Source organism: Hylobates moloch, unplaced genomic scaffold (genome assembly GCF_009828535.3).
Source record: "Hylobates moloch isolate HMO894 unplaced genomic scaffold, HMol_V3 SCAFFOLD_5, whole genome shotgun sequence".
NCBI classification, from domain to species: Eukaryota; Metazoa; Chordata; class Mammalia; order Primates; family Hylobatidae; genus Hylobates; species Hylobates moloch.
Genome location: NW_026652280.1, coordinates 111,661,860 through 111,679,314, shown reverse-complemented (window position 1 = coordinate 111,679,314; position 17,455 = coordinate 111,661,860). Strand labels below are relative to the sequence as shown.

At 37.7% G+C, this 17,455-nt stretch overlaps 1 protein-coding gene across 4 annotated transcripts in view; it reads left to right on the top strand.

The window, feature by feature from the left end:
- The window catches only part of SLC22A15 (solute carrier family 22 member 15), a 94,841-nt gene extending 78,767 nt beyond the window's left edge, over positions 1 to 16,074 (top strand). The window contains exons 9-12 of one of the 4 annotated variants that reach the window (XR_004248289.2): positions 8,221 to 8,341; positions 9,878 to 9,954; positions 11,960 to 12,148; positions 12,459 to 12,565. Coding sequence is in view for 3 of the 4 variants with exons in the window: in XM_032154888.2 (XP_032010779.1) it covers positions 8,221 to 8,341; positions 9,878 to 9,950; positions 11,960 to 12,148; positions 12,459 to 12,548 (473 nt within the window). In the remaining variant the exon portion in view is untranslated. Of the gene's footprint in view, positions 1 to 8,220; positions 8,342 to 9,877; positions 9,955 to 11,959; positions 12,149 to 12,458 lie in introns of those variants that run through there. The other 3 variants (XM_032154888.2, XM_032154889.2, XM_058439425.1) reach the window with 3 other exon arrangements.
- Positions 16,075 to 17,455: the final 1,381 nt, after the last annotated feature.

Sequence of the window (17,455 nt, the reverse complement as noted above, 5' to 3'; positions counted from 1 at the left end):
CCAAAGAATAATTGGTGTTCCTGAGGAAGAAGAGAAATCTGAAAGTTTGGAAAACATATTTGGGGGATTAATCAAGGAAAACTTCCCTGGCCTTGCTAGAGACCTAGACATCCAAATACAAGAAGCACAGAGAACACCTGGGAAGTTCATCACAAAAACATCATCACCTAGGCCTATTGTCATCAGGTTATCTAAAGTTAAGACAAAGGAAACAATCTTAAGAAACTGTGAGACAGAAGCAGCAGGTAACCCATAAAGGAAAACTTCTCAAATTAATGTCAGATTTCTCAGCAGAAACCCTGCAAGCTAGAAGGGATTGGGGCCCTGTCTTCAGCCTCCTCAAACAGAACAATTATCAGCCAAGAATTTTGCATCCAGTGAAATTAAGCATCATATATGAAGGAAAGATAGTCTTTTTCAGACAAACAAATGCTGAGAGAATTCACCACTACAAAACCACCACTACAAGAACTGCTAAAAGGAGCTCTAAATCTTGAAACAAATCTTGGAAACACATCAAAACAGAAACTCTTTAAAGCATAAATCACACAGGACCTATAAAACAAAATACAAGTTAAAAAGCAAAAACAACAAAAAACCCAAGGTAGACAGGCCAAAAATTGCACAATGAATGCAAGGGTACCTCATCTCTCAATACTAACCTTGAATGTAAATGGCCTAACTGCTTCACTTAAAAGATACAGAACTGCAAAGTGGGTAAGAACTCACCAAGCAACTATCTGCTGCCTTAGGATACTCACCTAACACATTAAGGACTCACATAAACTTAAGGTAAAGGGGTGGAAAAAGGCATTTCATGCAAATGGACACAAAAAGTGAGCAGGGTAGCTATTCTTATATCAGACAAAACAAACTAAAGCAACAGCGGTTAAAAGAGACAAAGAGGGACATTATATAATGGCGAAAGGCCTTGTCCAACAGGAAAATATCACAGTCCTAAACATATATGCACCTAACACTAGAGCTCTCAAATTTATAAAACAATTACTAATAGATCTAGGAAATGAGATAGACAGCAACATAATAATAATGGGAGACTTTCAGTACTCCACTGACAGCACTAGACAGGTCATCAAGACAAAATCAACAAAGAAATAATGGATTTAAACTATACCTTGGAACAAATGGACTTAACAGATATATACAGAACATTTCATGCAACAACCACAGAATACACATTCTATTCAAGAGCACATGGAACTTTCTCCAAGATAGACCATATGATAAGCCCTAAAACGAGCCTCAATAAATTTAAGAAATTTGAAATTATATCAAGCACTCTCTCAGACCACAGTGGAATAAAACTGGAAATCAACTCCAAAAGGAACCTTCAAAACCACGCAAATACATGGAAATTAAATAACCTGCTCCTGAATGAGCATCGGGTCAAAAACAAAATCAAGATGGAAATTAAAAAATTATTTGAACTGAACAACAGTAATGACACAACCTATCAAAACCTCTGTGATACAGCAAAGACAGTGCTAAGAGGAAAGTTCATACCCCTAAACACCTACATCAAAAAGATTGAAAGAGTACAAAGTGACATTCTAAGGTCACACCTCAAGGAACTAGAGAAACAAGAACAAACCAAACCCAAACCCAGCAGAAGAAAGGAAATAACCAAGATCAGAGCAGAACTAAATGAAATGAAACAAACAAACAAATACAAAAGATAAATGAAACAAAAAGCCGGTTCTTTGAAAAGATAAATATAATTGATAGATCATAAGCAAGATTAACCAAGAAAAGAGAGAAAATCCAAATAACCTCATTAAGAAATGATACAGGAGACATTACAACTAATACCACTGAAATACAAAAGATCATTCAAGGCTACTATGAACACCTTCACACACATAAACTAGAAAACCTAGGAAGAGATGGATAAGTTCGTGGGAAAATACAACCCTCCTAGCTTAAATCAGGAATAATTAGATACCCCGAACAGACCAATAACAAGCAGCAAGATTGAAATGGTAATTTAAAAATTACCAACAAAAAAAAGCCAGGACCAGACAGATTTACAGCAGAATTCTACCAGACATTTAACGAACTGGTACCAATCCTTTTGACACTATTCCATGAGACAGAGAAAGAAAGAACCTTCCCTAACTCACTCTATGAAGCCAGCATCACCCTAATACCAAAATCAGGAAAGGACATAACCAAAAAAAACTACAGACTGATATCTTTGATGAACATAGTGGCTAAAATCCTTAACAAAATACTAGCTAACCAAATCCAACAACATATCAAAAAGATAATCCACCATGATCAAGTGGGTTTCATACCAGGGAAGCAGGGATGGTTTAACATACGCAAGTCAATGTGATACACCATATAAACAGAATTAAAAACAAAAATCACATGATCATCTCAATAGATGCAGAAAAAGCATTAGACAAAACCCAGCATCCTTTATGATTATAACTTGGCATATGAGGGACATTCCTCAATGTAACAAAAGCCATCTATGACAAACCCACAGCCAACATAATACTGAAAAGTTGAAAGCATTCCCTCTGAGAACTGGAACAAGACAAGAATGCCCACTCTCACCACTCCTCTTCAACATAGTACTGGAAGTCCTAACCAGAGCAATCAGACAAGAGGAAGAAAGAAAGGGCATCCAAATCAGTAAAGAGGAAGTCAAACTGTCACTGTTTGCTGATGATATGATTGTTTACCTCAGAAATCCTAAAGACTCCTCCAGAAAGCTCCTAGAACTCATAAAAGAATTCAGCAAAGTTTTTGGATACAAGATTAATGTATAGAAATCAGTAGCTCTTCTATACACCAATGGCAGCCAAGCAGAGAATCAAATCAAGAACTCAACCCCTTTATGGTAGCTGCCAAAAAATAAAATACTTAGAAATATACCTAACCAAGGAGTTGAAAAACCTCTACAAGGAAAACTACAAAACACTGCTGAAAGAAATCATAGATTACACAAATAAATAGAAAAACATTCCATGATCATGGATGGGTAGAATCAATATTGTGAAAATTGCCAAAAGCAATCTACAAATTCAATGCAATCCTCATTAAAATACCACCATCATTCCTCACAGAATTAGAAAAAACAATTCTAAAATTCATATGGAACCAAAAAAGAGCCCACATAGCTAAAGCAAGACTAAGCAAAAAGAACAAATCTGGAAGCATCACACTACCTGATTTCAAACTATACTATAGGGCCATAGTCACCAAGACAGCATGGTAGTGGTATAAAAATAGGCGCATAGACCAATGGAACAGAATAGAGAACTCAGAAATAAATCCAAATACTTACAGCCAACTGATCTTCAAGAAAGCAAACAAAAACATAAAGTGGGGAAAGGACACCCTTTTCAACAAATGGTGCTGGGATAATTGGCTAGCCACATGTAGGAGAATGAAATTGGATACTCATTTCTCACCTTATACACAAATCAACTCAAGATGGATTAAGGACTTAGTCTAAGACCTGAAACTATAAAAATACTAGAAGATAACCTTGGAAAAACCCTTCTAGATATTGGCTTAGGCAAGGATTTCGTGACCAAGAACTCAAAAACAAATGCAATAAAAACAAAGATAAATAGTTGGGACTTAATTAAACTAAAGAGCTTCTACATAGCAAAAGGAACAGTCAGCAGAGTAAACAGACAACCCACAGAGTGGGAGAAAATCTTCACAATCTGTACATCTGACAAAGGACTAATATTCAGAATCTACAACAAACTCAAATCAGTAAGGAAAAACAAACAATCCCATCAAAAAGTGGGCGAAGAGCATGAATAGACAATTCTCAAAAGAAGATATACAGATGTCCAAAAAATATGAAAAAAATGCTCAACATCACTAATGATCAGGGAAATGCAAATCAAAGCCACAATGCGATACCATCTTATTCCTGCAAGACTGGCCATAATCAAAAAATCAAAAAAGAGTAGATGTTGGCATGGATGCAGGTGATCAGGGAACACTTCCACACTGCTGGTGGGAATGTAAACTAGTACAGCCACTATGGAAAACCATGTGAAGATTCCTTAAAGAATTAAAAGTAAAACTACCATTTGATCCAGCAGTCCCACTACTGGGTATCTGCCCAGAGGAAAAGAAGTCATTATTCAAAAAAGGTACTTGCACATGCATGTTTAAAGCAGCACAAATCCCAATTGCAAAATCGTGGAACCAACCCAAATGCTTATCAGTCAACGAGTGGATAAAGACACCGTGGTATAGATACGATGGAATACTACTCAGCCATAAAAAGGAATGAATTAATGGCATTTGCAGCGACCTGGATGAGATTGGAGACTATTATTCTAAGTGAAGTAACTGGGAACAGAAAACCAAACATCATATGTTCTCACTGATATGTGGGAGCTAAGCTATAAGGACGCAAAGCCATAAGAATGATACGGTGGACTTTGGGGACTTGGAGGGAAGCGGGGCAAGGGATAAAAGACTACAAATAGGGTGCACTATGTACTGCTCGGGTGATGGGTGCAACAAAATCTCATAAATCACCACTAAAGAACTTACTCATGTAACCAAATACCACCTGTACCTCAATAACTTATGGAAACTAAAATAAAAATAAAAATGAAACCACAATGGGATGCCACAGCACACTGATTAAAATGACAAAAATTACAGAGACCACAAGTGTTGGTGATAAAGAGGAACTGTAACTCATATACACTGCTAGTAAAAATACAAAATGGTATAGACACTCTGGAAAATGTTTAGCAGGTTATTTTAAAGTGAAACATACACTTACTATATGACCCAGCTTTACTCATGAGAAGTGGAAACCTAGATCCTTACAAAGACTTCGATGCAAATGTTCATAGTGGATTTATTAATAATAGCCCCAAACCAGATGGAACTCAAATGCCCTTCAGCTGATGAATGGATAAACAAATTGTGGTATATCAATATGATGGAATATTAGTCAACAACAAAAAAGGAATGAACTACATCCTACCGTGCTAAGTGAAAGAAACCACACACAAAAGTCTACAAACAGTATTATATTATTGTGAAATCCTAGAAAAGGTGAAACTATCATGACAGAAGTTTGTGTGTATATGCTTTTTATAAAAAGCCAGAGGGAAGCAAAATGCATTGTGATTCTTACCCCATTTATGTATCATAGTAGAGGACCTGTACCTGTCTTGAAGATTTTGAACATGTGAACAATCAAAATGAACAATTTTCTTGTAATCACACAGTGAATGAAGTGGATGAGAAAGTTGAATTTTTTGCCATTTTGGGTCAGTGAAATGTGACTATATCATACTAAGACATTTTTTGCTGGTGATCCCAAATGGTCTCTGGAAAACCTTCCAGAAAAATAGTTCTGAAAATGATGTCCTTAGTAGTTGCATCATTGGAATAAATTTATAGCCTCCTTGAGTTAGTATTTGAAGTATACAAGTGTTTTGAGATTACCTTTTTTTAAAAGTTTAGTTTTGCTTATGTCTTTTAAATCGCTCTTTTTTCTAGACCATCACTTTGGACATTCATTGGTAACAGCCAATAATATCTGATTTTCAGATAAAGAATCCAGGGAACCAGTCTAATGGCAGCAAAGCCTTCCTGAGTATTTGCCAGGACCAACAGCCCAGCAGCCCCACAGGCAGGAGTCCCAAAAAGAAAAATAAATAATTTTCTCATAATCAAAACTGTCTGAAATGGACATGGGCTATCTTGAGGAAAAAGTGAATTATCCTGGTTTAAGTGGCAACTGCAGACCCCATTGGCAGGCACATACGAGAGAAGTTTTAAGCATCAGATGGGGTATTGGACTAATGCACGCATTCTGTGGACATGTAGCTGGAGCCAGGCTTCCCAAATGGGCTACAGCTGGAGCTATCCTGACCCTATCATGGAAAACTTCATCTAGCTTTGGATCTTGTGGGTATTAAGAAGATATACTTTCTGTGACAACAGGCTAAAGCCTGTTGTTAAAGATGTATAGTGCCTCCATACAGTTCTGAAAGATAGCATTCTGTATGGGTTGAAAACAGTCCCAGAGATCATTTGCAATCAAGCAAATGTGCATATTTCTGTTTGATTCAATGCCTCCCAATACCTTTTCCCAACTCATTCTGTTTTCTGGAAAATAATTGATGAATTTAATTCGCCCTCATTATTGGTTTAAGTGAAAATGTTGTTAGATCTTAAAAGTCGAGAAACATATCTCGGGGTAAATGCTGAAAGGCATGATTCTTTATCAGAAGCACCTTGTGGCTTAAAAATATATATCCAGAACTTAGAAGAGCTAACATCGTCTTCCAAATAGCCTGGCAGAAGAGTTTGAGAAAGCAGCCCCAGAAGGTGGATTCTGGCAGAGTCTGGACTACTCTGTTCAAGATACACTCTTTAAAGAAGATGGTTTATTTTACAGTTAAGCAGGGAAGGTGAAACTTATTTTTTGAACTGTGGTATGTCTGTGCCTCCCTCCTTTCAAGTTGAGAGAGCATGAACATAGGTTCTATTCACTAAATTAATCCCTCTTGTAGTCCTTCCACTTATTAGTTCAGCAGATATTTAGTGAGCACCAGTGTACATAGTGCTATGGGAGGTGCAGTGAGGAACACGAATACAAGGAACATACCAACCTGGGTCTGAAAGAACTCGAAATCCCAATTTGGACAGGCAAGATGGAAAAGTAAGCAGCCACAAGGCAGTGTCTGAAGCATGCCAGTTGAATGGATTGGAAACTAGGGGCAGTGGAGGTTGAAGGAAAGAGAGCATATTTCATTTGAGCTGTTTAGGGGAAGAGTGGTTTCTGTGAGCCATACGTTCCAAAGGAAGGAACGAGAGTATTCTCTTTGGAAGAAATGTCAAGGAGAATGAGAGGCAATTACATTTGGTGATGAGGACATTGCTGCTGACCTTCAAGAGTAGGAATTTCAGGAGAGGATGGTACTAGAAGCCAGATTGTAGTAAGTTGCCAGGACAGGTGCATTGGAGGAAATGGAGTGGTGGTCATTCACTGGGACGTTTGATAGGGAATGGTAGGAAGTACAACAGAATCAATGAGAACTTTTTTGCCTCATAAGAAGCAAATTGTTATTTTGAAGGTAGAGGCAAACGATTATTGAAGGGGAGAGGTTAAACTTTTCTAAAAAAAATCATTAAATTGTAGAATCCCAGAAAGTATAATGTTAATAAAGGAAAAAAACATAAGATAATTGTTAGCATTTTTGGTAAAGAAATGAACTGACATAAAATATATTTTTTGCATTTTAGATAAAAGCATTACATTAAGAAACTAAAATATTACTATTGATTAGTAATTCAAGTGAGAAGTTGAGGAGTAAAAGTAATTTCATATTTAGATTCTTGTTATTTAAAGAACATTGGCTGGGCATGGTGGCTCACACCTGTAATCTCAGCACTTTGGAAGGCTGAGGCAGGTGGATCACCTGAGGTCAGGAGGTCAAGACCAGCCTGGCCAACGTGGGGAAACACTGTCTCTACTAAAAATACAAAAATTAGCTGGGCGTAATGGTGGGTGCCTGTAATTCCAGATACTCAGGAGACTGAGGCAGGAGAATCGCTTGAGCCCAGGAGGCGGAGGTTGCAGTGAGCTGAGATCACGCCACGGCACTCCAGCCTGGGAGAGAAGAGCAAGACTCTGTCTCAAAAAAAAGAAAGAAAGAACATTAATGTCTTTGATCTTCTGATAGTAATTGAATGGCATTTTTCCTTACCTTCTCAATGAAACACCAAAGAATGCAAACTGCATATAAGAGCTTTTCTGGAGCTTACCTCTGTCTCATGTATTTAGCAGGGCTTGTTGTGCCAGACCACTGTTTTACGTCATTGATTATGTGAGTAAGAGGGAAGAAAGGAGAGTCAAGTTACACCCTTGGAAGATGAAACTTATAATTTCCATGAAGCTTACTTTATGACAGTACAGAAGTTTTCAGGGTACTCTGTCATTCAGGAGTGAGTGAAAGTTTATCACACTTAATGACACCACTACGTAAGTTTTCAAGGGTAGAGCCAAAACACTGAGAAAATAGTTGCATGTGTTGTGTGATTACTAAACCTTCTGAATGTGTATTTGGTTATACTACCTCTTTGCTCTTTGAGATCAACATGAATGCCGCCTGCTCCATCAAAATGAAATGTGCCATTTAGAGGAATTGTTTCAACTGTGGGTCTCACAGGCATTGCCCTTGTCCTCCTCAGACACAGGTGTGTTTGCAGTGGTGAACAGCCATTCCTTGTCCTTGCTGGGGAAGCTGACCATCAGTGCTGCCTTTAACATTGTTTATATCTACACCTCTGAGCTTTATCCTACAGTCATCAGGTATGTGTCTCACACAGCCTCATTCTTCACACATTCTACACTTGGTCATCCATTCTTGCACCAACAGAGGTGTGGTACTCATTTCATCTACTTCTGGAGTTAGTGTGGGGCAGCAGTAATTCAGCAAGCAGTTTAGACTGAGAGCTTGCCTTTGCAGACTGCTCTCTGCCTGCTCTGCTAGGAAAATGTCACTTTATGGTGGACTGAATTCCTTAGTGTAAGTTGTAAGAGAAGTACTCTATGCTAGGCATATTCTGTCACCCAAACAGTGCACAGATGCTATTATTATTTTGGTGAATTTTATTTATTCAGTCACCCATCCTGTATCACACATCACAGACAAGGGGACAAGCTCCCTATTCTCACAGAGCCTGCATTTTAACACAAAATAAACAGTAATTTCATATAGTAATAAGTGAATATCAGAGTTAAACAGCAATTGTTAAAGCTGAGTTCTTAATGAATAGGATGTGTTTATATTGAAAGAATAAATATCCAGCCTAAATTTCCATTCATAAAATAAGTCTGAAAGCAAGAAATACACCCAAATTTGAAGGATGGGGGTGCAGCTGAGGCTTTGCAGAACTGCTTCTGTGGCCTGGGCAGGTATTCCCTCAGCCAGCTTTTTCTCAGTCTTTTAGAGGATCATTCCAAGCAATCCTTTTCCTTCCCTTATCCATGCAAGAAGCCTCATGGTTCTTTCTGCCTGTTAATTTAAAATTATTTTTCCTAGTAAGAGAGCAGAGTGTCTGCAATTGGCTAGTAATTTCCTAGTTGGTCCTATAACCTACTTTACCTGGCTACTGGCTATAAAACTAGGATGATGATTTTGTCCACTCTGGGACAATTTTGAGAGCAAATGTGGGTGTGAACTTTTCAACTGAGATTACAGAGTGCTGTATCCCTCTACCCAAAACCATTAATTATCATTCTCTCTCCCTCCCTCCCTCTCTCCTTCCTACCTTTTTTATGCCTGCACTCCCCATAAAGGTGTTCTTGGTTTCCTGACAGTACACGCTTAGTCAATTTCTATTTATATGCTTGACCCATTAATTGTTAATTAGTTGAGTTTAAATAAATGAGTAGCCTTTTCAGATCATAAAACCCTGGCTCTCTCTAGGAGATCTAAGGCATAAAAATCCATGAGAACTTTTAACTTAAAAATATTCACATGCTCATTTCTATATCATCCTTTGTGAATCCACTGTCCAATATGGTAGTTACTAGCTTCATGTAGCTATTTAAGTGTAAATTAATTAAAATTAAATAAATGAAACATTCAGTTCTTCATCCTTCCTGGCCGCATTTCAAGTACTCAATAGTGCGTGTGTCTAGTGGCTTTCACATTGGACTGGGTAATTACAGAACATTCCTAGCATCTCAAGAACGTCTAGTAGGCAGCTCTAGAACCCACTGTTCTCTAGGATCCTGTGCTTCCACTTCAGGACATGTTATTCAAGGCCCACTGCTGCCCCCCAAGGGTCTCTTAATTCCTCTGCTAGAACTTACTGATGCATTTTTACTTATGCTTTTCAGGAATGTTGGGCTTGGAACTTGTTCCATGTTCTCCCGAGTTGGTGGGATTATTGCTCCCTTCATCCCCTCACTGGTTGGTTTGTACCTTCTAGTTTTGTTTTTCTTGATTCTCTGCTTTGGAAATGCTTATGCTTTTGAGTAGAAAGAGGTGATGAACAGATGTCATTTAAGATCAGCTGACACAAATGTGAACCTTGTCCCTTTTAGATAGTACTCCATCAGGGCAGATGGACTCTTATCGAGGATTCATTTGCCTCCAATGGGTCTGATTTTTTGTTCGTCTGGATTTGTTGGAGGGTCTGCTAATGCCAGTGTGCTCCATTCCTGTCCCCATGAAAAAGTTAGTCAACTAATAAGTATGTATGACACTTCCGCTGTGTGCTGGGCTCTATGCCAAGCACTTTCTACATATCATCACATGCAGTCCTCATAGTAACCATAAAAGGAAGGCACTGTTGTTACCCCTGTATTAAATATGAGACATGCTACAGAAAGAGGTTAAATACCTTCCCCCAAGAACACACCTCTTGGAAAATAACATTAGAGGAGAAATATGTCTCTCACTGTGTCTGTTAATACTTTTTTTGAAACTTTCCAACTTTTATAGTCAAAGAAAGGGAACCAGATTAAATGACAGCCCTAAAATCCTTCATCTTAAAATGCTCAGATTCTGTGAAAGAACCCAGGGGGCCCCTATGCAAGTCTCTCCTTGGTTTGATTTGTGACTTTCCCCAGCCAAGACTTTTTGAAAGCAACTAGATTTGATGTGGGACTTGTGGACCTGTTCTGTAGACAACTGTTCATTACTTAGGCAGGTCTCTGAAATGCCATTGTAACCTTTTCATTTTCTGAGGTGCAGTACATTTCCCTTCTCAGAGTATCTCTCTGCATGTCTCATGATTAATTTTAGGTCACAAGACCCTTCTCATGAAGGAGTCATGTAGGTCTGTGTTTTATTCTGCAAAATATAGGTAATGTTAAAGATATCTGAATTTGGATAGCTCTCCTAGAACATTATAATACCCAGCACTGTGTCTCTGTTGCTTCCTACAAGGGTAGAAGAAGGGAAAGTGTGTTCCCCTTGTTTCAACAACAGGCCCACAGTGCTGGACATATGTTTGCATGTAGATGGCTAGAGATGAGAGATTCTCCTCCTCCCTCTTCCTCCTCATCCCTGTCTTCTGCTCGGTTCTCTCCATCTCTCCCTTCTCCTCCCCCTTCTCCCTTTTCCACCTCCTTCTCCATCATCTCTTCACTTTGAAAAATTAGGAAAAAATTGCCTGAGGGGAAATCCTAAGTAGTAGTGGACCTACCCCCGAAATTTGTTAGCCTAAACCAGAAGATCATAAAGCTTAGCAGGAATTCTAGAATGTTGATCAGCTCAGAAAAGCCCCAGAGAAGCACCCTGGAAGCAACCGTTTTTCATGTTTTCTTTGAACCTCTTTGTGATGAAATGTTTCCGTTTTCCTGAGAATATGTTTTGGATCTCTGAAACAATTGCTTGTATCACCAGCCCTTAACCATGTTCAATTTAGAAGTTTATAAGCCATATGTATGTCGTAGGGTTGGTTTTTTAAAAGAGTTTTTCCACCTTTAATCCCTGGAACTCTCAGTTATGGTATTAAGGTATATAGGATGGTTTGGTCAATTCCAGGATTAAGAACTTTAAAGTTCATCATCAGCAAGTATTTTGGGATGCCTCTGTGCAAAGTGTGCTCACCTGGAATGGAAGCTGAACTACGAGATGTCCCGTCAACTCTGGCCGTATAGGCCTGCCTGCTCAGAGGCAACCTGGCCTCTTCTCCTACAGTACCCACCCTAGACATGAAATTGCTGCTTCTGATCTACAGACTAGTGCTGTCCTTTTATTTACTCACTCCCATCTCTACATGCCTGAGGAGTCATTCTCTGATTTCCCAGGATAATTCTTTATATGGAAAGAAGTGGCTTATAGTGTAGTCTAGTGCGAGGTCATGAACTGGGTGGTAAACATGACAGTTTTGCAGTCATGAGACTGCTTGTGTTACATGCTAAGGAAACTAATCCTCTGGTTTATTTTCATTCCACTCCCCACCTCTGCAGAAATATGTGCAATGGTCTTTACCATTCATTGTCTTCGGAGCCACCGGCCTGACCTCCGGCCTCCTGAGTTTGTTATTGCCAGAGACCCTTAACAGTCCGCTGCTAGAAACATTCTCTGACCTTCAGGTGTATTCGTATCGCAGGCTGGGAGAAGAAGCATTATCTTTACAGGCCTTGGACCCTCCACAGGTGTGATATTTTTCTTAATTATTATACCACTTGGATAGTGGCAGTTATTGAAAAAAAGAAGGTTTGCGTTAAATTAAATAGAACTGAGTAAAACTGCTGGAAAACAAAAGTGGGATCTAACAGCAGCTGATTTTCAGAGAAATAAGGATGATTGATGATTCATTAGCTTTCCTAGAATATTTTAGGGGCTATTTCTTGGGGGAATGGATGTTATATAAATACATTTGTCAGTTGAATAGCTAGATGGTAGTTTCCATTTCAGAAATGTCATGACATCATTTCACTGCCCTTTTCTTCTTTCCTGTTTCAGTGTGTGGACAAGGAGAGCTCTTTAGGGAGCGAGAGTGAGGAAGAGGAAGAATTTTACGATGCAGATGAAGAGACTCAGATGATCAAGTGAAGAGCCCCAGATTCCCCCTAAGAAGCAAAGGATCGTCTTTTATGCCTCTGGCTAAGGCAGGTTCTTCCATGAATCTTAAGAGAGTTGTAAAAATAGAGGCTTGGCTTGAACGTACATAGATGGTACCTGGCATGGACTGATGTTTTTAGGCACAAAAGTTGGAGAAGAGATTTCATGAGAGACATCATCACTGCATTGAGAGAATAGTTGTTAATCTGTTTAGAATTTAAGTTCTGCTCAGAATCATAACATCTGGCAGAACAGCCCAAACTCACATTCCAAAGTGGTAAGCTCATTTGTTTCTAGAGATTTCGTCATGTCACTTTTCCTTCATCATGATCTAAATAAAGGCAGATATGTAAAATTTCTCACTATTTTGGTGGGGTAAGATAAGCCATTATTAAGATTTAATCTTTATACCATGTTGGACATTTGCCCCTATCAGTTGCTCCTCAGGAATCTTCTGGTACAGGTTAACATCAGCATTTTAATTTTGTGTCCAGGGCACCCAGAGGTCATCTGTGTGTCCCGAGACCCTCCAGCTTTTCCTCAGCTGCTGAAATATGAGTCCTCAGCTTGGTTCCCAGCCTGCAGGTTGACTTGGGCTTCTGGTGCCTTGAGTCCCACAGATGATTCATTAGGAAAAGCCAGATGTACCAAAGCAGTTTATTCAGAGTCAAGGGTGTAGCTCTGGCTGCCTGTCAGCTCCCTTGGATACTATATTGTGTGATTTCTTCCTTTCCCACTAATATGCACGTCCAGAAAAATTTCCATCTGAGATTCTAGTACTTCAAAATCATGCATAGTAAATGAGAAAGCTTTAAGTAGAGAGCAGTTAAACAGTGACATGTTGAGCACCTGGAGGAAAAAAAAGGTGCAGTTTTTAATAAGAGAGAAAATGAAATTATCTTTGATAAATTTTTGTTTTGCTTTCAGCATTGTGCCATGAGGGATTTGGACAATATTTAAGAACTTCTTGTCCTAGATCAGCCCCAACCTGTTTAATCGGAATGGAAGGTTCAGTAATTTCATGGGAAACGTTGGTTTTTCATTAAGTGCTACCAACTTTCAAGTGAATCTTATATTTGATTTCCTAAAATCGTGTCTTGAAAACATGTTTTCTCATGAAACTTGAATACTATCTCAAATAGGAATATAAACCTGGAGTCAACAAGCTTAGGCAGCATTAATTTAGGTCACTTTCCCAGTGAGGAAAATTTCTGTGTTTTCAGAATTTCCATTTCTACTAATCTCTTGGAGAAAAAGAAATTGAATTAGAGGTAAACAGAAGACGTCACTGGGGCTGCTTCTGGAAGTGCTGGAAGCATCACCCCAGTTGGCTCCAAATACTGTCATGTTTTCTTGCACACTGACTTCTGGTTTCCACTGTATCAGTATGTACCTTTGTAATTGTTCTTTTTATGTCTTTTATGCCCTTGATTATTAATTGGGCTCTTCATAAACAGAGGCCATCTCTACTACTATTTATTTCTCCCTGCTGTGCCCAGAACATTGGCCTAGACACAGTAAGGACCTAGTAAATATTACTGTTTCTAGCCATCAGGGAGATTGTGGAACGCCTCCCAGTATAATTTTTACGAACTCCAGGCAAATCTGACCCAAACTCCCAAATTGTCAAATCCTGCTTAACTTTCTCTGGAAAATGGACCCCTTCTCAACATCAGAATAGGAAGAGAGGAAGAACTTACAAAGACACTTAAAAGTTATTCTTAAGTGGTGGTTGGGCATTTAAAACAGTGAACTAACATATATATAATTTTTGATTAGTTGGAGCTTTCTTTGTATTATAAGAGTAATATATCTCATTACAGAAAATTTGGAAACTATAAATTTAGAAATGTATCACCCATACGTCCAACATCGAGAGAAAACCAGTGTTACGACTTTGTTCCATTTGAAGACCAATTGGGAGTCCATCTCTCTATTGGCACTGGATTCAATTGCCTCTGGCTAATAGAGTTCAATTAGTTCTATCCCTGGGTTTCCTTTCTTAGCTGTGGGGTGGAAGATAGGAGGGAGAGATCTACAATTCGAATACATGTTACTTAATAAGGCTAGGCTGTCCATCAGTTGCTTATTTCAGATGTGTCACTAAATTTTCTTTCTAGATGGTCCTTGAGCAAAACTTAATAATTACTGTTTTTTATTTCCACTGCTTTATAAAATCAAAATTTCCTCCTTTTGATAAAAACTGTTGAATACTATTGATGCAGAGAATGTGTATTTGTGTATATTTGCATTGATTAAATTATTGGAAAACTTTTCATTGACAGGTAATGTATTTTGGTTGTGCAGATGGTTTGTAAAAAGTATCCTTTTTTTTAATTCTATTCAAAATTAAAAATTTTTCCTCCTAAAATAAAGCAAGAAAAATAAATGTAAGATATATAAGAAACCCCAGAGTTTCCAGGGTGAAAGTTCTCATTAGCAGCTTGTCCAAAATATTTACACCACACAAATATTTTGAAAGAAACCATGTTGAAATTTTCTGATTTTGTGAGTTACAACCATATCCCAGTAAAACCAATACTTGTTATTTGGCTACTTTCAAGCAATGCAGATATTCTTTAGTATTTAAAAATGAGCAAATAAACAAAATGAGGCAAATAAATGAAGAAAATGAGTTTCTGAGACACTGCTTAGGTGACTATAAATCAGACAGATATGTTTATGGTGGGCAAATTGATGAAGATACTTTTAGTAGGTGATTTATATTCATAACAAATACATATTGAAATAATTGTCACTAGTGTATCAGAATTAAAAACCAGCCTCACATTAGGACTTCTCCATACAAATTCTTTATCACTGCTTCTTAAATTGGAAAAAATCTATAAATGATTACATTTTTAAACTAAATAAAATGCAGATATTTTGGCTTCTTGTGAATTTAATAAAGAATCATAAAACATAGGCCTTTTTTTTGTTCTCCAAGAATGTCTCAAAATCTACAGTAGTAGCTTTGACAAGTTGGGCAAATGCAGAACCTGCTAGTAAAGTTAAGTAATATGTGGGACAGGAGTTGTAGCAAAGTTGTAGACTGATGGACACAAAAGTTAACTATCAAAATACTTTTAGAATGAGGAATATGCAAAGACAATGCATTGTGGAAAATCCGTCAATGTAGTACATCAAAGGAGAAAGAGCTTATGATTACCTCAATAGAAAAATAGACATTATTTGACAAAATTAAACATCCATTCAAAATAAAAGCTATTAGCAGAGTAGGAATAAAAGGATGCTTCCTTAATAAAATAAGAGATACTATAGTAGATATGGTAAATTGGCACACAGCATCTCTTCACCTTCCTGGTACCTTGGCCTTCAGCCTTTTTTTTTTTTTTTATCATAACCCACAGTAAGAAATGCATTTTACATATTCATCGTGTCATACTTCCCCACTTACAAATATATATGTACATATAAAATATCTATGAATCATTAAAAATGTATATATTTTATGCAATAATACTTAATCTTGCTAGGCATACTGATAACTTATGTTCTATTTCACTTTTTAAAATGCCATTTATGACTCAATAAATGGATATCATGACCCGCTAATAGGTTGCAACCCATAGTTTGAAATCCACTGCTCTACTCTATCTTCTTATACTACAGAAGCTTTAAAGCTAAAATGTACATTTTCTGAATTTCTTGCAGATAAGTTTACCCCTTGCAGCCAGGTGCAGTTTGGTTTCCTTCAATCAGATACAAATGGAGCTTGGAAGGTAGAAGCAAGGTGGAGGCCATACTTTTGATGAGTCTGCTTTTTTCTGCTCAGATTCACAGTGGTGGAGCCATTTGGTTTCTCTGAGGCAGTATCAGCCAGAGATATTGTCAGTTGGGCAATATTGATTAAAATCTTAACAAGATTTTTTAATAAACCTGCAATAATACTTCTGGTATTCAAATGGAAAAGCAAAGATCCAAAAATATTCAAGACAATTATGATAAAGAAGAACAAACAGAAGGGACTTGACTTTCTAGATATAAAAACTTATGAAGCTGTATTATTGGTCAGCAGTAGACAAGTAGGTCAATAGGACATAACAGATTTGTTAAAGATAGCATGACACATTAGAGGAAAAAGTGAACAATTGAATTATTGATACTAAATCTTCTCCCCATAATAAAAATAAATTCCAAATAGATTGAAGGCCTCAATGAAAAACAACAAAACTTTAAAACTATTTGAAAGTTATAGAATATTCTTATGACCTTGGAGGATGGATAGATTTATCAGACAAGAACTGAAAATCATAAATTATTTTTTAATCGATATATTAGACTTGATCTAAATTCAAAACTTGTTTCTGTATGACTGAACATGCTACAAAGTTAAAAGGAAAGCAGCCTGGGCGCAGTGGCTCATGCCTGTAATCCCAGCAATTTGGGAGACCAAGGTGGGCAAATCACCTGAGGTCAGGAGTTTGAGACCAGCCTGGCCAACATGGTGAAACCCCATCTCTACTAAAAATACAAAAAAAAGTTAGCCAGGTGTGGTGACACGTACCTGTAATCCCAGCTACTCAAGAGGCTGTGACCAGAGAATCACTTCAACCAGGGAGGCGGAGGTTGCAGTGAGCCAAGATCACACTGCTGCACTATAGCCTGGGCAACAAAGCAAGACTCCATCTTAAAAAAAAAAAGAAAGAAAGCAATAGATTAGGGCAACATTTATAAGCAATAAGGATTAATATCTAGACTATATAAAGAGTTACTGCAAATCAGTGATGAAAGTAATAAACTTTACAAAAACTATGATTAGGCAATTCACAATTCACAGATGAAAAGATGCTCAACCTTACTACAGGATCAGGGAAATGCAAACTGAAACCACATGAAGATATCTTTAAAAATCCATTAGATTGGGAAAATAAAAG